The sequence below is a fragment of the Siphateles boraxobius genome, unplaced genomic scaffold (assembly GCF_051911475.1).
Source record: "Siphateles boraxobius isolate OS27281-9 unplaced genomic scaffold, OSU_SipBor_1 299, whole genome shotgun sequence".
NCBI lineage: Eukaryota > Metazoa > Chordata > Actinopteri > Cypriniformes > Leuciscidae > Siphateles > Siphateles boraxobius.
The window spans coordinates 37,501-55,259 of NW_027508918.1; the positions used below are offsets into that span (position 1 = coordinate 37,501).

The 17,759-nt window shown below is 48.2% G+C and overlaps 1 protein-coding gene across 2 annotated transcripts in view; it reads right to left on the reverse strand.

Annotated features, from left to right (window-relative positions):
* The window catches only part of tbc1d13 (TBC1 domain family, member 13), a 39,617-nt gene that overhangs the window by 5,539 nt on the left and 16,319 nt on the right, over window positions 1-17,759 (reverse strand). For both annotated transcript variants that reach the window (XM_077247179.1, XM_077247180.1), the window contains exon 3: window positions 4,008-4,171. In XM_077247179.1, coding sequence (XP_077103294.1) covers window positions 4,008-4,171 — 164 coding nt within the window. The remainder of the gene's footprint in view (window positions 1-4,007; window positions 4,172-17,759) is intronic.

Here is a 17,759-nt window from a genome sequence, read left to right on the forward strand (position 1 = left end):
GACAAAAGCGGACAGACAGATGAAGAGAGACAGATAGACAGATGAAGAGAGACAGACAGATGAAGAGACAGACAGACAGATGAAGAGAGACAGACAGATGAAGAGACAGACAGACAGATGAAGAGAGACAGACAGACGAAGAGAGAGACAGACAGATGAAGAGAGACAGACAAACGAAGAGACAGACAGACAGATGAAGAGAGACAGACAGATGAAGAGAGACAGACAGATGAAGAGACAGACAAAAGCGGACAGACAGATGAAGAGACAAACAAAAGCGGACAGACAGATGAAGAGACAGACAAAAGCGGACAGACAGATGAAGAGACAGACAAAAGCGGACAGACAGATGAAGAGACAGACAAAAGCGGACAGACAGATGAAGAGACAGACAAAAGCAGACAGACAGATGAAGAGACAGACAAAAGCGGACAGACAGATGAAGAGACAAACAAAAGCGGACAGACAGATGAAGAGACAGACAAAAGCGGACAGACAGATGAAGAGACAAACAAAAGCGGACAGACAGATGAAGAGAGACAGACAGACGAAGAGACAGACAGACAGATGAAGAGAGACAGACAGACGAAGACACAGACAGACAGATGAAGAGAGACAGACAGATGAAGAGAGACAGACGATGAAGAGACAGACAAAGGCGGACAGACAGATGAAGAGACAAACAAAAGCGGACAGACAGATGAAGAGACAGACAGACAGATGAAGAGAGACAGACAGATGAAGAGACAGACAAAAGCGGACAGACAGATGAAGAGACAGACAGACAGATGAAGAGAGACAGACAGATGAAGAGACAGACGAAGAGACAGACAAAAGCGGACAGACAGATGAAGAGACAGACAAAAGCAGACAGACAGATGAAGAGACAGACAGATGAAGAGACAGACAAAAGCGGACAGACAGATGAAGAGACAGACAAAAGCGGACAGACAGATGAAGAGAGACAGACAGACAGATGAAGAGACAGACAGATGAAGAGACAGACGAAGAGACAGACAAAAGCGGACAGACAGATGAAGAGACAGACAAAAGCAGACAGACAGACGAAGAAACAGACAGATGAAGAGACAGACAAAAGCAGACAGACAGATGAAGAGACAGACAGATGAGGAGACAGACAAAAGCGGACAGACAGATGAAGAGACAGACAAAAGCGGACAGACAGATGAAGACAGACAGACGGACAGATGAAGAGACAGACAAAAGCGGACAGACAGATGAAGAGACAGACAAAAGCGGACAGACAAATGAAGAGACAGACAGATGAAGAGACAGACAAAAGCGGACAGACAGATGAAGAGACAGACAAAAGCGGACAGACAGATGAAGAGAGACAGACAGACAGATGAAGAGACAGACAAAAGCGGACAGACAGACGAAGAGACAGACAAAAGCGGACAGACAGATGAAGAGACAGACAAAAGCGGACAGACAGATGAAGAGAGACAGACAGACAGATGAAGAGAGACAGACAAAAGCGGACAGACAGATGAAGAGACAGACAAAAGCGGACAGACAGATGAAGAGACAGACAAAAGCAGACAGACAGACGAAGAAACAGACAAAAGCGGACAGACAGATGAAGAGACAGACAAAAGCAGACAGACAGACGAAGAAACAGACAAAAGCGGACAGACAGAAGAAGAGACAGACGAAGAGACGGACAAAAGCGGACAGACAGATGAAGAGACAGAAAAGCGGACAGACAGATGAAGAGACAGACAGATGAAGAGAGACAGACAGATGAAGAGACAGACAGACGGATGAAGAGAGACAGACAGACGAAGAGACAGACAGACAGATGAAGAGAGACAGACAGATGAAGAGACAGACAAAAGCGGACAGACAGATGAAGAGAGACAGACAGACAGATGAAGAGAGACAGACAGAAGAAGAGACAGACGAAGAGACAGACAAAAGCGGACAGACAGATGAAGAGACAGACAAAAGCGGACAGACAGATGAAGAGACAGACAAAAGTGGACAGACAGACGAAGAGACAGACAAAAGCGGACAGACAGATGAAGAGACAGACAAAAGCAGACAGACAGACGAAAAAACAGACAAAAGCGGACAGACAGAAGAAGAGACAGACAAAAGCAGACAGACAGACGAAGAAACAGACAAAAGCGGACAGACAAAAGCAGACAGACAGACGAAGAAACAGACAAAAGCGGACAGACAGATGAAGAGACAGACAGAAAGCGGACAGACAGACGAAGAGACAGACAAAAGCGGACAGACAGACGAAGAGACAGACAAAAGCGGACAGACAGATGAAGAGACAGACAAAAGCAGAAAGACAGACGAAGAGACAGACAAAAGCGGACAGACAGATGAAGAGACAGACAAAAGCGGACAGACAGATGAAGCGAGACAGACAGACAGATGAAGAGAGACAGACAGACAGATGAAGAGAGACAGACAGACGAAGAGAGAGACAGACAGATGAAGAGAGACAGACAGACAGATGAAGAGAGACAGACAGATGAAGAGACAGACAGACAGATGAAGAGACAGACAAAAGCAGACAGACAGATGAAGAAACAGACGAAGAGACAGACAAAAGCGGACAGACAGATGAAGAGACAGACAAAAGCAAACAGACAGAAGAAGAGACAGACGAAGAGACAGACAAAAGCGGACAGACAGATGAAGAGACAGACAAAAGCGGACAGACAGATGAAGAGAGACAGACAGACAGATGAAGAGACAGACAGAAGCAGACAGACAGACGAAGAAACAGACAGATGAAGAGACAGACAAAAGCGGACAGGCAGATGAAGAGACAGACAGATGAAGAGACAGACAAAAGCAGACAGACAGACAGACGAAGAAACAGACAAAAGCGGACAGACAGAAGAAGAGACAGACGAAGAGACAGACAAAAGCGGACAGACAGATGAAGAGACAGACAGATGAAGAGAGACAGACAGACAGACAGATGAAGAGAGACAGACAGACAGACAGATGAAGAGAGACAGACAGATGAAGAGACAGACAGATGAAGAGACAGACAAAAGCAGACAGACAGATGAAGAAGAGAGACAGACAGACAGAAGAAGAGACAGACAGATGAAGAGACAGACAAACGTGGACGGACAGATGAAGAGACAGATGGTTAGTAATAGTGTCAAAACAAATATCAACAGCTGTGTTTCCATCCAAAGATGCAAATTTAACTAATGCGCAAAATTGGAATATGGCATAAAACATTTGTGAATAAAGCACCATTTCCATCAAGTGAGTCGAAGAAGTTATTTCCTGATAAAATGGCGCAAAATATCATGACGAAAAACAGAAGTTGCTGCAGGAGAAGCCGCGATATATAATAAGTTTCATAATAAATTACTTGCGCCTCAGAGTGGCAGACAAAACACAATAAACGTGGCCGTGTTGTTTTCGTAGGCGAGCGCAGCTGTTCTGGAACCCAGTAGTGCTGGGCAACGATTAATCAAATACAAAATAAAAGTTTATGTTTACATAATATATATGTGTGTGTACTGGGTATAATTATTTTGTATTTATAAATACACAAACACATGCATGTATATATTTTTTTACAAATTGTACTTTATATATAAAATATTTATATATAATATAAATTATATATACAGATATATACAGTATATAAATGCAGATATTTCTTAAATATAAACATGCATATATGTGTGTGTATTTAAATATACAAAATAATTATACACAGTACACACACATATATTATATAACACAAACTTTTTATTTTGTATGCGATTAATCGTTGTGTAGTCCTTGGAAGCAGTTCTGTTTGTCATATAAAGTTGGACTGTGATTTTTAGTTTGTAGTCAGCTAGACTGTGTTTATGCCATGATAACTCTAAATAATAATCATCAGAATAGGGTTAAAAAGTGTCAGATGCTCAGATGGAAACTGGAAAACCCTTATAAGTAATTACATGTAATTTCACCAAAGTATAACATTTAGGCTAGTAAGTAAACATGGTCACCAGTCTCATGTAGAGCTCAGTGTCTTTCTCCTTGAGTTTGGAGAACACGCTCTCCATCTTGAAGGTGATGCCGCACTGCGAGTCGTCCAGGCTCTTGATGAAGTTATCTCTGTTCTCAGACATCAGGTTGGTGAAGCAGAAGAAGGTGTCGGCCTCCGCGTGTTCTGAGAAGCAAGAACACCCAAACTCTAATCTAGGACTAATCCACACACTCCACAACAGTACACAGCAAATCATGCTTTTCTTACTTAATATGTTTGCCTTGTTTCCAGTCCAAATATCTAAACATTCCTAAATCAAGAAGCATTTACCAGAGAAGTGAATTGACATAAGAAATTCTATCTTGTTTTCTGAAATTAAAAAAAGTTTTTGCTTAAAGGTGGGGTAAGTCGTTTTTGAAATATGCAGTTTGGATGTTAGTCGGACCGACACAACAAACGTGCAGCCAATCAGCATTAGGGGCGTATGGCGGTGGAGGAGAGAGAACGAGCAAGGGAGCGATCTGAACTGAAGGGCGATCTGAACTGAAGACAGACTGCAGAAATAGAGATGAGACACAATACAAGAGAAAATCTCGGGAAAATAAAGGGTTATGACTGGGCAAGAGCTTTAGGACCTGTGTTAATATTAGAAAAGCTGTCCAGCGCTGGAGAGAGCGGAGCTGAAAGGCCTGAAATCACGCGGAAGTTGCTTTGATTCGGGTCAACATGTGAGTAACACACGAGTAACACGCGAGTAACACAAGTTACACTGGGTAACACGCGAGTAACACTGGGTCACACTGAGTAACACGTGAGTAACACTGGGTCACACTGAGTAACACGTGAGGAACACGGAATAACACTGGGTAACACTGAGTAACAGCGAGTAATACGTGAGGAACACGGAATAACACTGGGTAACACTGAGTAACACCGAGTAACACGTGAGGAACACGGAGTAACACTGGGTAAGACTGAGAAACACTGGGGGACACTGAGTAACACAGAGTAGCGCTTAGTAACACCGGGTCATACTGAGTAACGCTGGGTAACACTGAGTAACACTGGGTCACACTGAGTAACACTGGGTCACACTGAGTAACACTGGGTAACACTGAGTAACACTGGGTTACACTGAGTAACACTGGGGAACACTGAGTAACATCGAGTAGCGCTTAGTAACACCGGGTCACACTGAGTAACGCTGGGTAACACTGAGTAACACTGGGTCACACTGAGTAACACTGGGGAACACTGAGTAACACTGGGGAACACTGAGTAACACTGAGTAACACCGAGTAACGCTTAGTAGCACCGAGTAACACTGGGTAACGCTGGAAAAAACTGAGAGACACTGAGTAACGCTGAGTAACACTGAGTAACACTGGGTCACACTGAGTAACACTGGGTAACACCGGGTCACACTGAGTAACGCTGAGTAACACCGGGTCACACCGAGTAACACTGGGTCACACTGAGTAACACTGGGTCACACTGAGTAACACTTGGTCACACTTAGTAACACTGGGTCACACTGAGTAACACTTGGTCACACTGAGTAACACTGGGTCACACTGAGTAACACTAGGTCACACTAAGTAATACTGAGTTACACTGGGTCACACTGAGTAACACTGGGTCACACCGAGTAACACTGGGTAACACCGAGTAACACGAGAGGAACACAGAGTAACACTGGGGTACACCGAGTAACACAGAGTAACGCTTAGTAACACCGAGTAACGCCGGGTCACACTGAGTAACACTGGGTCACACTGAGTAACACTGAGTCACACTGAGTAACGCTGAGTAACACTGGGTCACACTGGGTCACACTGAGTAACAATGAGTAACACCGGTTAACACCGGGTCACACTGAGTAACGCCGAGTAACACCGTGTAACACCGGGTCACACTGAGTAACGCCGAGTAACACCGTGTAACACTGAGTAACACTGGGTCACGCTGAGTAACACTGGGTCACGCTGAGTAACACTGAGTAACACTGGGTCACACTGAGTAACACTGGGTCACACCGAGTAACAGTGAATAACACTTGGTGACACTGAGTAACACTGGGTCACACTGAGTAACACTGGGTCACACCGAGTAACAGTGAATAACACTTGGTGACACTGAGTAACAATGGGTCACACTGAGTAACACTGAGTAACACTGAGTCACCCTGAGTCACCCTGAGTAACACTGAGTCACCCTGAGTAACACTGAGTCACCCTGAGTAACACTGGGTCACCCTGAGTAACACTTGGCCACACTGCGTCACACTGAGTCACACGGAGTAACACTGGGTCACACTGAGTAACACTGGGTCACACTGTGTAACACTGGGTCACACTGTGTAACACTGGGTCACACTGGGTAACACTGGGTCACACTGGGTCACACTGAGTCACAATGGGTCACAGAGTCACACTGGGTCACACTGAGTAACGCTGAGTAACACTTGGTCACACTGTGTAACACTGGGTCACACTGTGTAACACAGGATCACACTGGGTAACACTGGGTAACACTGGGTAACACTGGGTCACACTGAGTAACACTGGGTCACACTGAGTCACATTGAGTCACACTGGGTCACACTGAGTCACACTGAGTCACACTGGGTCACACTGAGTCACACCGAGTCACACGGAGTCACACCGAGTCACACCGAGTCACACGGAGTAACACCGGGTCACGCTGAGTAACACCGGGTCACGCTGAGTAACACCGGGTCACGCTGAGTAACACCGGGTCACGCTGAGTAACACTGGGTCACGCTGAGTAACACTGAGTCACACTGGGTCACACTGAGTCACACTGAGTAACACGGAGTAACACTGAGTCACACTGAGTAACACTGAGTAACACTGGGTCACACTGAGTCACACTGAGTAACACTGAGTAACACTGGGTCACACTGAGTCACACGGAGTAACACTGGGTCACACTGAGTAACACTGAGTAACACTGGGTCACACTGAGTAACACTGGGTCACACTGAGTAACACTGGGTCACACTGAGTAACACTGGGTCACACTGAGTAACACTGGGTCACACTGAGTCACACGGAGTAACACTGGGTCACACTGAGTAACACTGGGTCACTGAGTCACACTGAGTAACACTGGGTCACACTGAGTAACACTGGGTCACACTGAGTAACACTGGGTCACACTGAGTAACACTGGGTCACACTGAGTAACACTGGGTCACACTGAGTAACACTGGGTCACACGGAGTAACACTGGGTCACACGGAGTAACACTGGGTCACACGGAGTAACACTGGGTCACAAGGAGTAACACTGGGTCACACGGAGTAACACTGGGTCACACGGAGTAACACTGGGTCACACGGAGTAACACTGGGTCACACTGAGTAACACTGGGTCACACTGAGTAACACTGGGTCACACTGAGTAACACTGGGTCACACTGAGTCAAACGGAGTAACACTAGGTCACACTGAGTAACACTGAGTAACGCTGGGTCACACTGAGTAACACTGGGTCACACTGGGTCACACTGGGTCACACTGAGTAACACTGGGTCACACCGAGTAACACTGGGTCACACCGAGTAACACTGGGTCACACTAAGTCACACGGAGTAACACTGGGTCACACTGAGTAACACTGGGTCACATTGAGTAACACTGGGTCACATTGAGTAACACTGGGTCACACTGAGTCACACGGGGTCACACTGAGTCACACTGAGTAACACTGATTCACACGGAGTAACACTGATTCACACGGAGTAACACTGATTCACACGGAGTAACACTGGGTCACACGGAGTAACACTGGGTCACACTGAGTAACACTGGGTCACACTGAGTAACACTGGGTCACACTGAGTAACACTGGGTCACACTGAGTAACACTGGGTCACACTGAGTAACACCGGGTAACACTGGGTAACACCGGGTCACACTGAGTAACACCGTGTAACACCGGGTCACACTGAGTAACACTGGGTCATACTGAGTAACGCTGACTAACACTGAGTAACACTTGGTCACACTGAGTCACACTGAGTGACACTGGGTAACACCGGGTCACACTGGGTAACGCTGGGTAACACTAAGTATAACTGGGTCACACTAAGTAATACTGAGTAACATTGAGTAACACTGGGTCACAATGAGTAAAACTGGGTCACACTGAGTAACACTGGGCCACACTGAATAACACTGAGTAACACTGGGTCACACTGAGTAACACTGGGTCACGCTGAGTAACACTTGGTCACGCTGAGTAACACTGAGTAACACTGGGTCACACTGAGTAACACTGGGTCACACCGAGTAACAGTGAGTAACACTTGGTCACACTGAGTAACAATGGGTCACACTGAGTCACCCTGAGTAACACTGAGTCACCCTGAGTAACACTGGGTCACCCTGAGTAACACTGAGTCACCCTGAGTAACACTGGGTCACCCTGAGTAACACTTGGCCACACTGCGTCACACTGAGTCACACGGAATAACACTGGGTCACACTGAGTAACACTGGGTCACACTGTGTAGCACTGGGTCACACTGTGTAACACTGTGTAACAATGGGTCACACTGTGTAACACTGGGTCACACTGGGTAACACTGGGTAACACTGGGTCACACTGAGTAACACTGAGTAACACTGAGTCACAATGGGTCACAGAGTCACGCTGGGTCACACTGAGTAACGCTGAGTAACACTGAGTAACACTTGGTAACACTGAGTAACACTGGGTCACACTGAGTGACACTGAGTAACACTTGGTCACACTGTGTAACACTGGGTCACACTGTGTAACACAGGATCACACTGGGTAACACTGTGTAACACTGGGTCACACTGATTAACACTGGGTCACACTGAGTCACATTGAGTCACACTGGGTCACACTGGGTCACACTGGGTCACACTGAGTCACACTGAGTCACACCGAGTCACACCGAGTCACACCGAGTCACACCGAGTCACACGGAGTAACACCGGGTCACGCTGAGTAACACCGGGTCACATTGAGTAACACTGGGTCACGCTGAGTAACACTGAGTCACACTGGGTCACACTGAGTAACACGGAGTAACACTGGGTCACACTGAGTCGCACTGAGTCGCACGGAGTCGCACTGAGTAACACTGAGTCACACTGAGTCACACTGAGTCACACTGAGTAACACTGAGTAACACTGAGTCACACTGAGTAACACTGGGTCACATTGAGTAACACTGGGTCACGCTGAGTAACACTGAGTCACACTGGGTCACACTGAGTAACACGGAGTAACACTGGGTCACACGGAGTCACACTGAGTAACATTGAGTAACACTGGGTCACACTGAGTCGCACGGAGTCGCACTGAGTAACACTGAGTCACACTGAGTCGCACGGAGTCGCACTGAGTCACACTGAGTCACACTGAGTCACACTGAGTCACACTGAGTAACACTGAGTCACACTGAGTAACACTGAGTAACACTGAGTAACACTGGGTCACACTGAGTCACACGGAGTAACACGGAGTAACACTGGGTCACACTGAGTAACACTGGGTCACACTGAGTAACACTGGGTCACACTGAGTAACACTGGGTCACACTGAGTAACACTGGGTCACACTGAGTAACACTGGGTCACACAGAGTAAAACTGGGTCACACGGAGTAACACTGGGTCACACTGAGTCACACGGAGTAACACTGAGTAACACTGGGTCACACTGAGTAACACTGGGTCACTGAGTCACACTGAGTAACACTGGGTCACACTGAGTAACACTGGGTCACACTGAGTAACACTGGGTCACACGGAGTAACACTGGGTCACACGGAGTAACACTGGGTCACACGGAGTAACACTGGGTCACACTGAGTCACAAGGAGTAACACTGGGTCACACTGAGTAACACTGGGTCACACTGAGTAACACTGGGTCACACTGAGTAACACTGGGTCACACTGAGTAACACTGGGTCACACTGAGTCAAACGGAGTAACACTAGGTCACACTGAGTAACACTGAGTAACGCTGGGTCACACTGAGTAACACGGGGTCACACTGGGTCACACCGAGTAACACTGGGTCACACCGAGTAACACTGGGTCACACCGAGTAACACTGGGTCACACCGAGTAACACTGGGTCACACCGAGTAACACTGGGTCACACCAAGTCACACGGAGTCACACGGAGTAACACTGGGTCACACTGAGTAACACTGGGTCACATTGAGTAACACTGGGTCACACTGAGTCACACGGAGTAACACTGGGTCACACTGAGTAACACTGATTCACACGGAGTAACACTGATTCACACGGAGTAACACTGGGTCACACGGAGTAACACTGGGTCATACCGAGTAACACTGGGTCACACTAAGTCACACGGAGTCACACGGAGTAACACTGGGTCACACTGAGTAACACTGGGTCACATTGAGTAACACTGGGTCACATTGAGTAACACGGGGTCACACTGAGTCACACGGGGTCACACTGATTCACACGGAGTAACACTGATTCACACGGAGTAACACTGATTCACACGGAGTAACACTGGGTCACACGGAGTAACATTGGGTCACAGTGAGTAACACTGGGTCACACTGAGTAACACTGGGTCACACTGAGTAACACTGGGTCACACTGAGTAACACTGGGTCACACTGAGTAACACTGGGTCACACTGAGTAACACCGGGTAACACTGGGTAACACCGGGTCACACTGAGTAACGCCGAGTAACACCGTGTAACACCGGGTCACACTGAGTAACGCCGAGTAACACCGTGTAACACTGGGTCACACTGAGTAACACTGAATAACACTGAGTAACACTGAGTAACACTGGGTCATACTGAGTAACGCTGACTAACACTGAGTAACACTTGGTCACAGTGAGTCACACTGAGTGACACTGGGTAACACCGGGTCAAACTGGGTAACGCTGGGTAACACTAAGTATAACTGGGTCACACTAAGTAATACTGAGTAACATTGAGTAACACTGGGTCACAATGAGTAAAACTGGGTCACACTGAGTAACACTGGGCCACACTGAATAACACTGGGCCACACTGAGTAACACTGGGCAACACTAAGTAATATTGAGTAACACTGAGTAACACTGGGTCACACGGAGTAACACTGGGTCACGCTGAGTAACACTTGGTCACGCTGAGTAACACTGAGTGACACTGGGTAACACCGGGTCACACTGGGTAACGCTGGGTAACACTAAGTATAACTGGGTCACACTAAGTAATACTGAGTAACATTGAGTAACACTGGGTCACAATGAGTAAAACTGGGTCACACTGAGTAACACTGGGCCACACTGAATAACACTGGGCCACACTGAGTAACACTGGGCAACACTAAGTAATATTGAGTAACACTGAGTAACACCGGGTAACACTGGGTAACACCGGGTCACACTGAGTAACGCCGAGTAACACCGTGTAACACTGGGTCACACTGAGTAACACTGAATAACACTGAGTAACACTGAGTAACACTGAGTAACACTGAGTAACACTGGGTCATACTGAGTAACGCTGACTAACACTGAGTAACACTTGGTCACACTGAGTAACACTGGGCAACACTAAGTAATATTGAGTAACACTGAGTAACACTGGGTCACACGGAGTAACACTGGGTAACACTAAGTATAACTGGGTCACACTAAGTAATACTGAGTAACATTGAGTAACACTGGGTCACAATGAGTAAAACTGGGCCACACTGAATAACACTGGGCCACACTGAGTAACACTGGGCAACACTAAGTAATATTGAGTAACACTGAGTAACACTGGGTCACACGGAGTAACACTGGGTCACGCTGAGTAACACTTGGTCACGCTGAGTAACACTGAGTAACACTGGGTCACACTGAGTAACACTGGGTCACACCGAGTAACAGTGAGTAACACTTGGTCACACTGAGTAACAATGGGTCACACTGAGTCACCCTGAGTAACACTGTGTCACCCTGAGTAACACTGAGTCACCCTGAGTAACACTGGGTCACCCTGAGTAACACTGAGTCACCCTGAGTAACACTGGGTCACCCTGAGTAACACTTGGCCACACTGCGTCACACTGAGTCACACGGAATAACACTGGGTCACACTGAGTAACACTGGGTCACACTGTGTAGCACTGGGTCACACTGTGTAACACTGTGTAACACTGGGTCACACTGTGTAACACTGGGTCACACTGGGTAACACTGGGTAACACTGGGTCACACTGAGTAACACTGAGTAACACTGAGTAACACTGGGTCACACTGAGTCACAATAGGTCACAGAGTCACACTGGGTCACACTGAGTAACGCTGAGTAACACTGAGTAACACTTGGTAACACTGAGTAACACTGAGTAACACTGGGTCACACTGAGTGACACTGAGTAACACTTGGTCACACTGTGTAACACTGGGTCACACTGTGTAACACAGGATCACACTGGGTAACACTGGGTAACACTGGGTCACACTGGGTAACACTGGGTCACACTGATTAACACTGGGTCACACTGAGTCACATTGAGTCACACTGGGTCACACTGAGTCACACTGGGTCACACTGAGTCACACCGAGTCACACGGAGTAACACTGGGTCACAGTGAGTAACACTGGGTCACAGTGAGTAACACTGGGTCACAGTGAGTAACACTGGGTCACAGTGAGTAACACTGGGTCACAGTGAGTAACACTGGGTCACACTGAGTAACACTGGGTCACACTGAGTAACACTGGGTCACACTGAGTAACACTGGGTCACACTGAGTAACACTGGGTCACACTGAGTAACACTGGGTCACACTGGGTCACACTGAGTAACACTGGGTCACACTGAGTAACACCGGGTCACACGGAGTAACACCGGGTCACACGGAGTAACACCGGGTCACACGGAGTAACACCGGGTCACACCGAGTAACACCGAGTCACACCGAGTAACACTGGGTCACACCGAGTAACACTGGGTCACACTGAGTAACACTGGGTCACACTGAGTCACACTGGGTCACACTGAGTCACACGGAGTAACACTGGGTCACACGGAGTAACACTGGGTCACACGGAGTAACACTGGTCACACCGAGTAAAACTGGGTCACACCGAGTAAAACTGGGTCACACAGATTAACACTGAGTAATACTGGGTCACACGGCGTAACACTCGGTCACACTGAGTCACACGGAGTAACACTGGGTCACACTGAGTAACTGGGTCACACTGAGTAACACTGGGTCACACTGAGTCACACTGGGTCACACTGAGTCACACGGAGTGACACTGGGTCACACCGAGTTACACTGGGTCACACCGAGTAACACTGGGTCACACCGAGTAACACTGGGTCACACTGAGTCACACGGAGTAACACTGGGTCACACTGAGTAACACGGAGTAACACTGGGTCACACTGAGTAACACGGAGTAACACTGGGTCACACTGAGTAACACTGGGTCACATTGAGTAACACTGAGTCACACTGAGTCACACGGAGTAACACTGGGTCACACTGAGTAACACTGATTCACACGGAGTAACACTGGGTCACACTGAGTAACACTGGGTCACACTGAGTAAAACTGATTCACACTGAGTCACACTGAGTAACACTGGGTCACACTGAGTAACACTGGGTCACACTGAGTAACACTGGGTCACACTGAGTCAAACGGAGTAACACTAGGTCACACACAGTAACACTGAGTAACACTGAGTCACACCGAGGAACACTGGGTCACACCGAGGAACACTGGGTCACACCGAGGAACACTGGGTCACACCGAGGAACACTGGGTCACACCGAGTAACACTGGGTCACACCGAGTAACACTGGGTCACACCGAGTAACACTGGGTCACACCGAGTAACACTGGGTCACACCGAGTAACACTGGGTCATACCGAGTAACACTGGGTCACACTAAGTCACACGGAGTCACACGGAGTAACACTGGGTCACACTGAGTAACACTGGGTCACATTGAGTAACACTGGGTCACATTGAGTAACACTGGGTCACATTGAGTAACACTGGGTCACACTGAGTCACACGGGGTCACACTGAGTCACACTGAGTAACACTGATTCACACGGAGTAACACTGATTCACACGGAGTAACACTGATTCACACGGAGTAACACTGATGCACACGGAGTAACACTGGGTCACACGGAGTAACACTGGGTCACAGTGAGTAACACTGGGTCACACTGAGTAACACTGGGTCACACTGAGTAACACTGGGTCACACTGAGTAACACTGGGTCACACTGAGTAACACCGGGTAACACCGGGTCACACTGAGTAACGCCGAGTAACACCGTGTAACACCGGGTCACACTCAGTAACGCCGAGTAACACCGTGTAACACTGGGTCACACTGAGTAACACTGAATAACACTGAGTAACAATGAGTAACACTGGGTCATACTGAGTAACGCTGACTAACACTGAGTAACACTTGGTCACACTGAGTCACACTGAGTGACACTGGGTAACACCGGGTCACACTGGGTAACGCTGGGTAACACTAAGTATAACTGGGTCACACTAAGTAATACTGAGTAACATTGAGTAACACTGGGTCACAATGAGTAAAACTGGGTCACACTGAGTAACACTGGGCCACACTGAATAACACTGGGCCACACTGAGTAACACTGGGCAACACTAAGTAATATTGAGTAACACTGAGTAACACTGGGTCACACGGAGTAACACTGGGTCACGCTGAGTAACACTTGGTCACGCTGGGTCACACTGAGTAACACTGGGTCACACTGAGTAACACTGGGTCACACCGAGTAACAGTGAGTAACACTTGGTCACACTGAGTAACAATGGGTCACACTGAGTCACCCTGAGTAACACTGAGTCACCCTGAGTAACACTGAGTCACCCTGAGTAACACTGGGTCACCCTGAGTAACACTGAGTCACCCTGAGTAACACTGGGTCACCCTGAGTCACACGGAATAACACTGGGTCACACTGAGTAACACTGGGTCACACTGTGTAGCACTGGGTCACACTGTGTAACACTGGGTCACACTGTGTAACACTGGGTCACACTGTGTAACACTGGGTCACACTGGGTAACACTGGGTAACACTGGGTCACACTGAGTAAAACTGAGTAACACTGGGTCACACTGAGTCACAATGGGTCACAGAGTCACACTGGGTCACACTGAGTAACGCTGAGTAACACTGAGTAACACTTGGTAACACTGAGTAACACTGGGTCACACTGAGTGACACTGAGTAACACTTGGTCACACTGTGTAACACTGGGTCACACTGTGTAACACAGGATCACACTGTGTAACACAGGATCACACTGGGTAACACTGGGTAACACTGGGTCACACTGATTAACACTGGGTCACACTGAGTCACATTGAGTCACACTGGGTCACACTGAGTCACACTGGGTCACACTGAGTCACACCGAGTCACACGGAGTCACACGGAGTCACACCGAGTCACACCGAGTCACACGGAGTAACACCGGGTCACGCTGAGTAACACCGGGTCACATTGAGTAACACTGGGTCACGCTGAGTAACACTGAGTCACACTGGGTCACACTGAGTAACACGGAGTAACACTGGGTCACACGGAGTCACACTGAGTAACATTGAGTAACACTGGGTCACACGGAGTCGCACGGAGTCGCACTGAGTAACACTGAGTCACACTGAGTCACACTGAGTAACACTGAGTCACACTGAGTAACACTGAGTCACACTGAGTAACACTGAGTAACACTGGGTCACACTGAGTCACACGGAGTAACACTGGGTCACACTGAGTAACACTGAGTAACACTGGGTCACACTGAGTCACACTGGGTCACACTGAGTAACACTGGGTCACACTGAGTAACACTGGGTCACACTGAGTAACACTGGGTCACACTGAGTAACACTGGGTCACACAGAGTAACACTGGGTCACACGGAGTAACACTGGGTCACACTGAGTCACACGGAGTAACACTGAGTAACACTGGGTCACACGGAGTAACACTGGGTCACTGAGTCACACTGAGTAACACTGGGTCACACTGAGTAACACTGGGTCACACTGAGTAACACTGGGTCACACTGAGTAACACTGGGTCACACTGAGTAACACTGGGTCACACGGAGTTACACTGGGTCACACGGAGTAACACTGGGTCACACGGAGTAACACTGGGTCACACGGAGTAACACTGGGTAACACTGGGTCACACTGAGTAACACTGGGTCACACTGAGTAACGCTGGGTCACACTGAGTAACACCGAGTAACACTGGGTCACACCGAGTAACACTGGGTCACAATAAGTCACACGGAGTCACACGGAGTAACACTGGGTCACACTGAGTAACACTGGGTCACATTGAGTAACACTGGGTCACACTGAGTCACACTGAGTAACACTGATTCACACGGAGTAACACTGATTCACACGGAGTAACACTGGGTCACACGGAGTAACACTGGGTCACACGGAGTAACACTGGGTCACACGGAGTAACACTGGGTCACACGGAGTAACACTGGGTCACAGTGAGTAACACTGGGTCACAGTGAGTAACACTGGGTCACAGTGAGTAACACTGGGTCACACTGAGTAACACTGGGTCACACTGAGTAACACTGGGTCACAGTGAGTAACACTGGGTCACACTGAGTAACACTGGGTCATACTGAGTAACACTGAGTAACACTGGGTCACACTGAGTAACACTGGGTCACACTGAGTAACACCGGGTCACACGGAGTAACACCGGGTCACACCGAGTAACACCGAGTCACACCGAGTAACACTGGGTCACACCGAATAACTGGGTCACACCGAGTAACACTGGGTCACACCGAGTAACACTGGGTCACACCGAGTAACACTGGGTCACACTGAGTAACACTGGGTCACACTGAGTCACACTGGGTCACACTGAGTCACACGGAGTAACACTGGGTCACACGGAGTAACACTGGGTCACACGGAGTAACACTGGTCACACCGAGTAACACTGGGTCACACAGATTAACACTGAGTAATACTGGGTCACACGGCGTAACACTGGGTCACACTGAGTCACACGGAGTAACACTGGGTCACACTGAGTAACTGGGTCACACTGAGTAACACTGGGTCACACTGAGTCACACTGGGTCACACTGAGTCACACGGAGTGACACTGGGTCACACCGAGTAACACTGGGTCACACCGAGTAACACTGGGTCACACCGAGTAACACTGGGTCACACCGAGTAACACTGGGTCACACTGAGTCACACGGAGTAACACTGGGTCACACTGAGTAACACGGAGTAACACTGGGTCACACTGAGTAACACGGAGTAACACTGGGTCACACTGAGTCACACGGAGTAACACTGGGTCACACTGAGTAACACGGAGTAACACTGGGTCACACTGAGTAACACGGAGTCACACTGAGTCACACGGAGTAACACTGGGTCACACTGAGTAACACTGATTCACACGGAGTAACACTGATTCACACGGAGTAACACTGGGTCACACTGAGTAACACTGGGTCACACTGAGTAACACTGGGTCACACTGAGTAACACTGGGTCACACTGAGTAACACTGGGTCACACTGAGTAACACCGGGTCACACTGAGTAACACTGGGTCACACTGAGTAACACCGGGTCACACGGAGTAACACCGGGTCACACGGAGTAACACCGGGTCACACCGAGTAACACCGGGTCA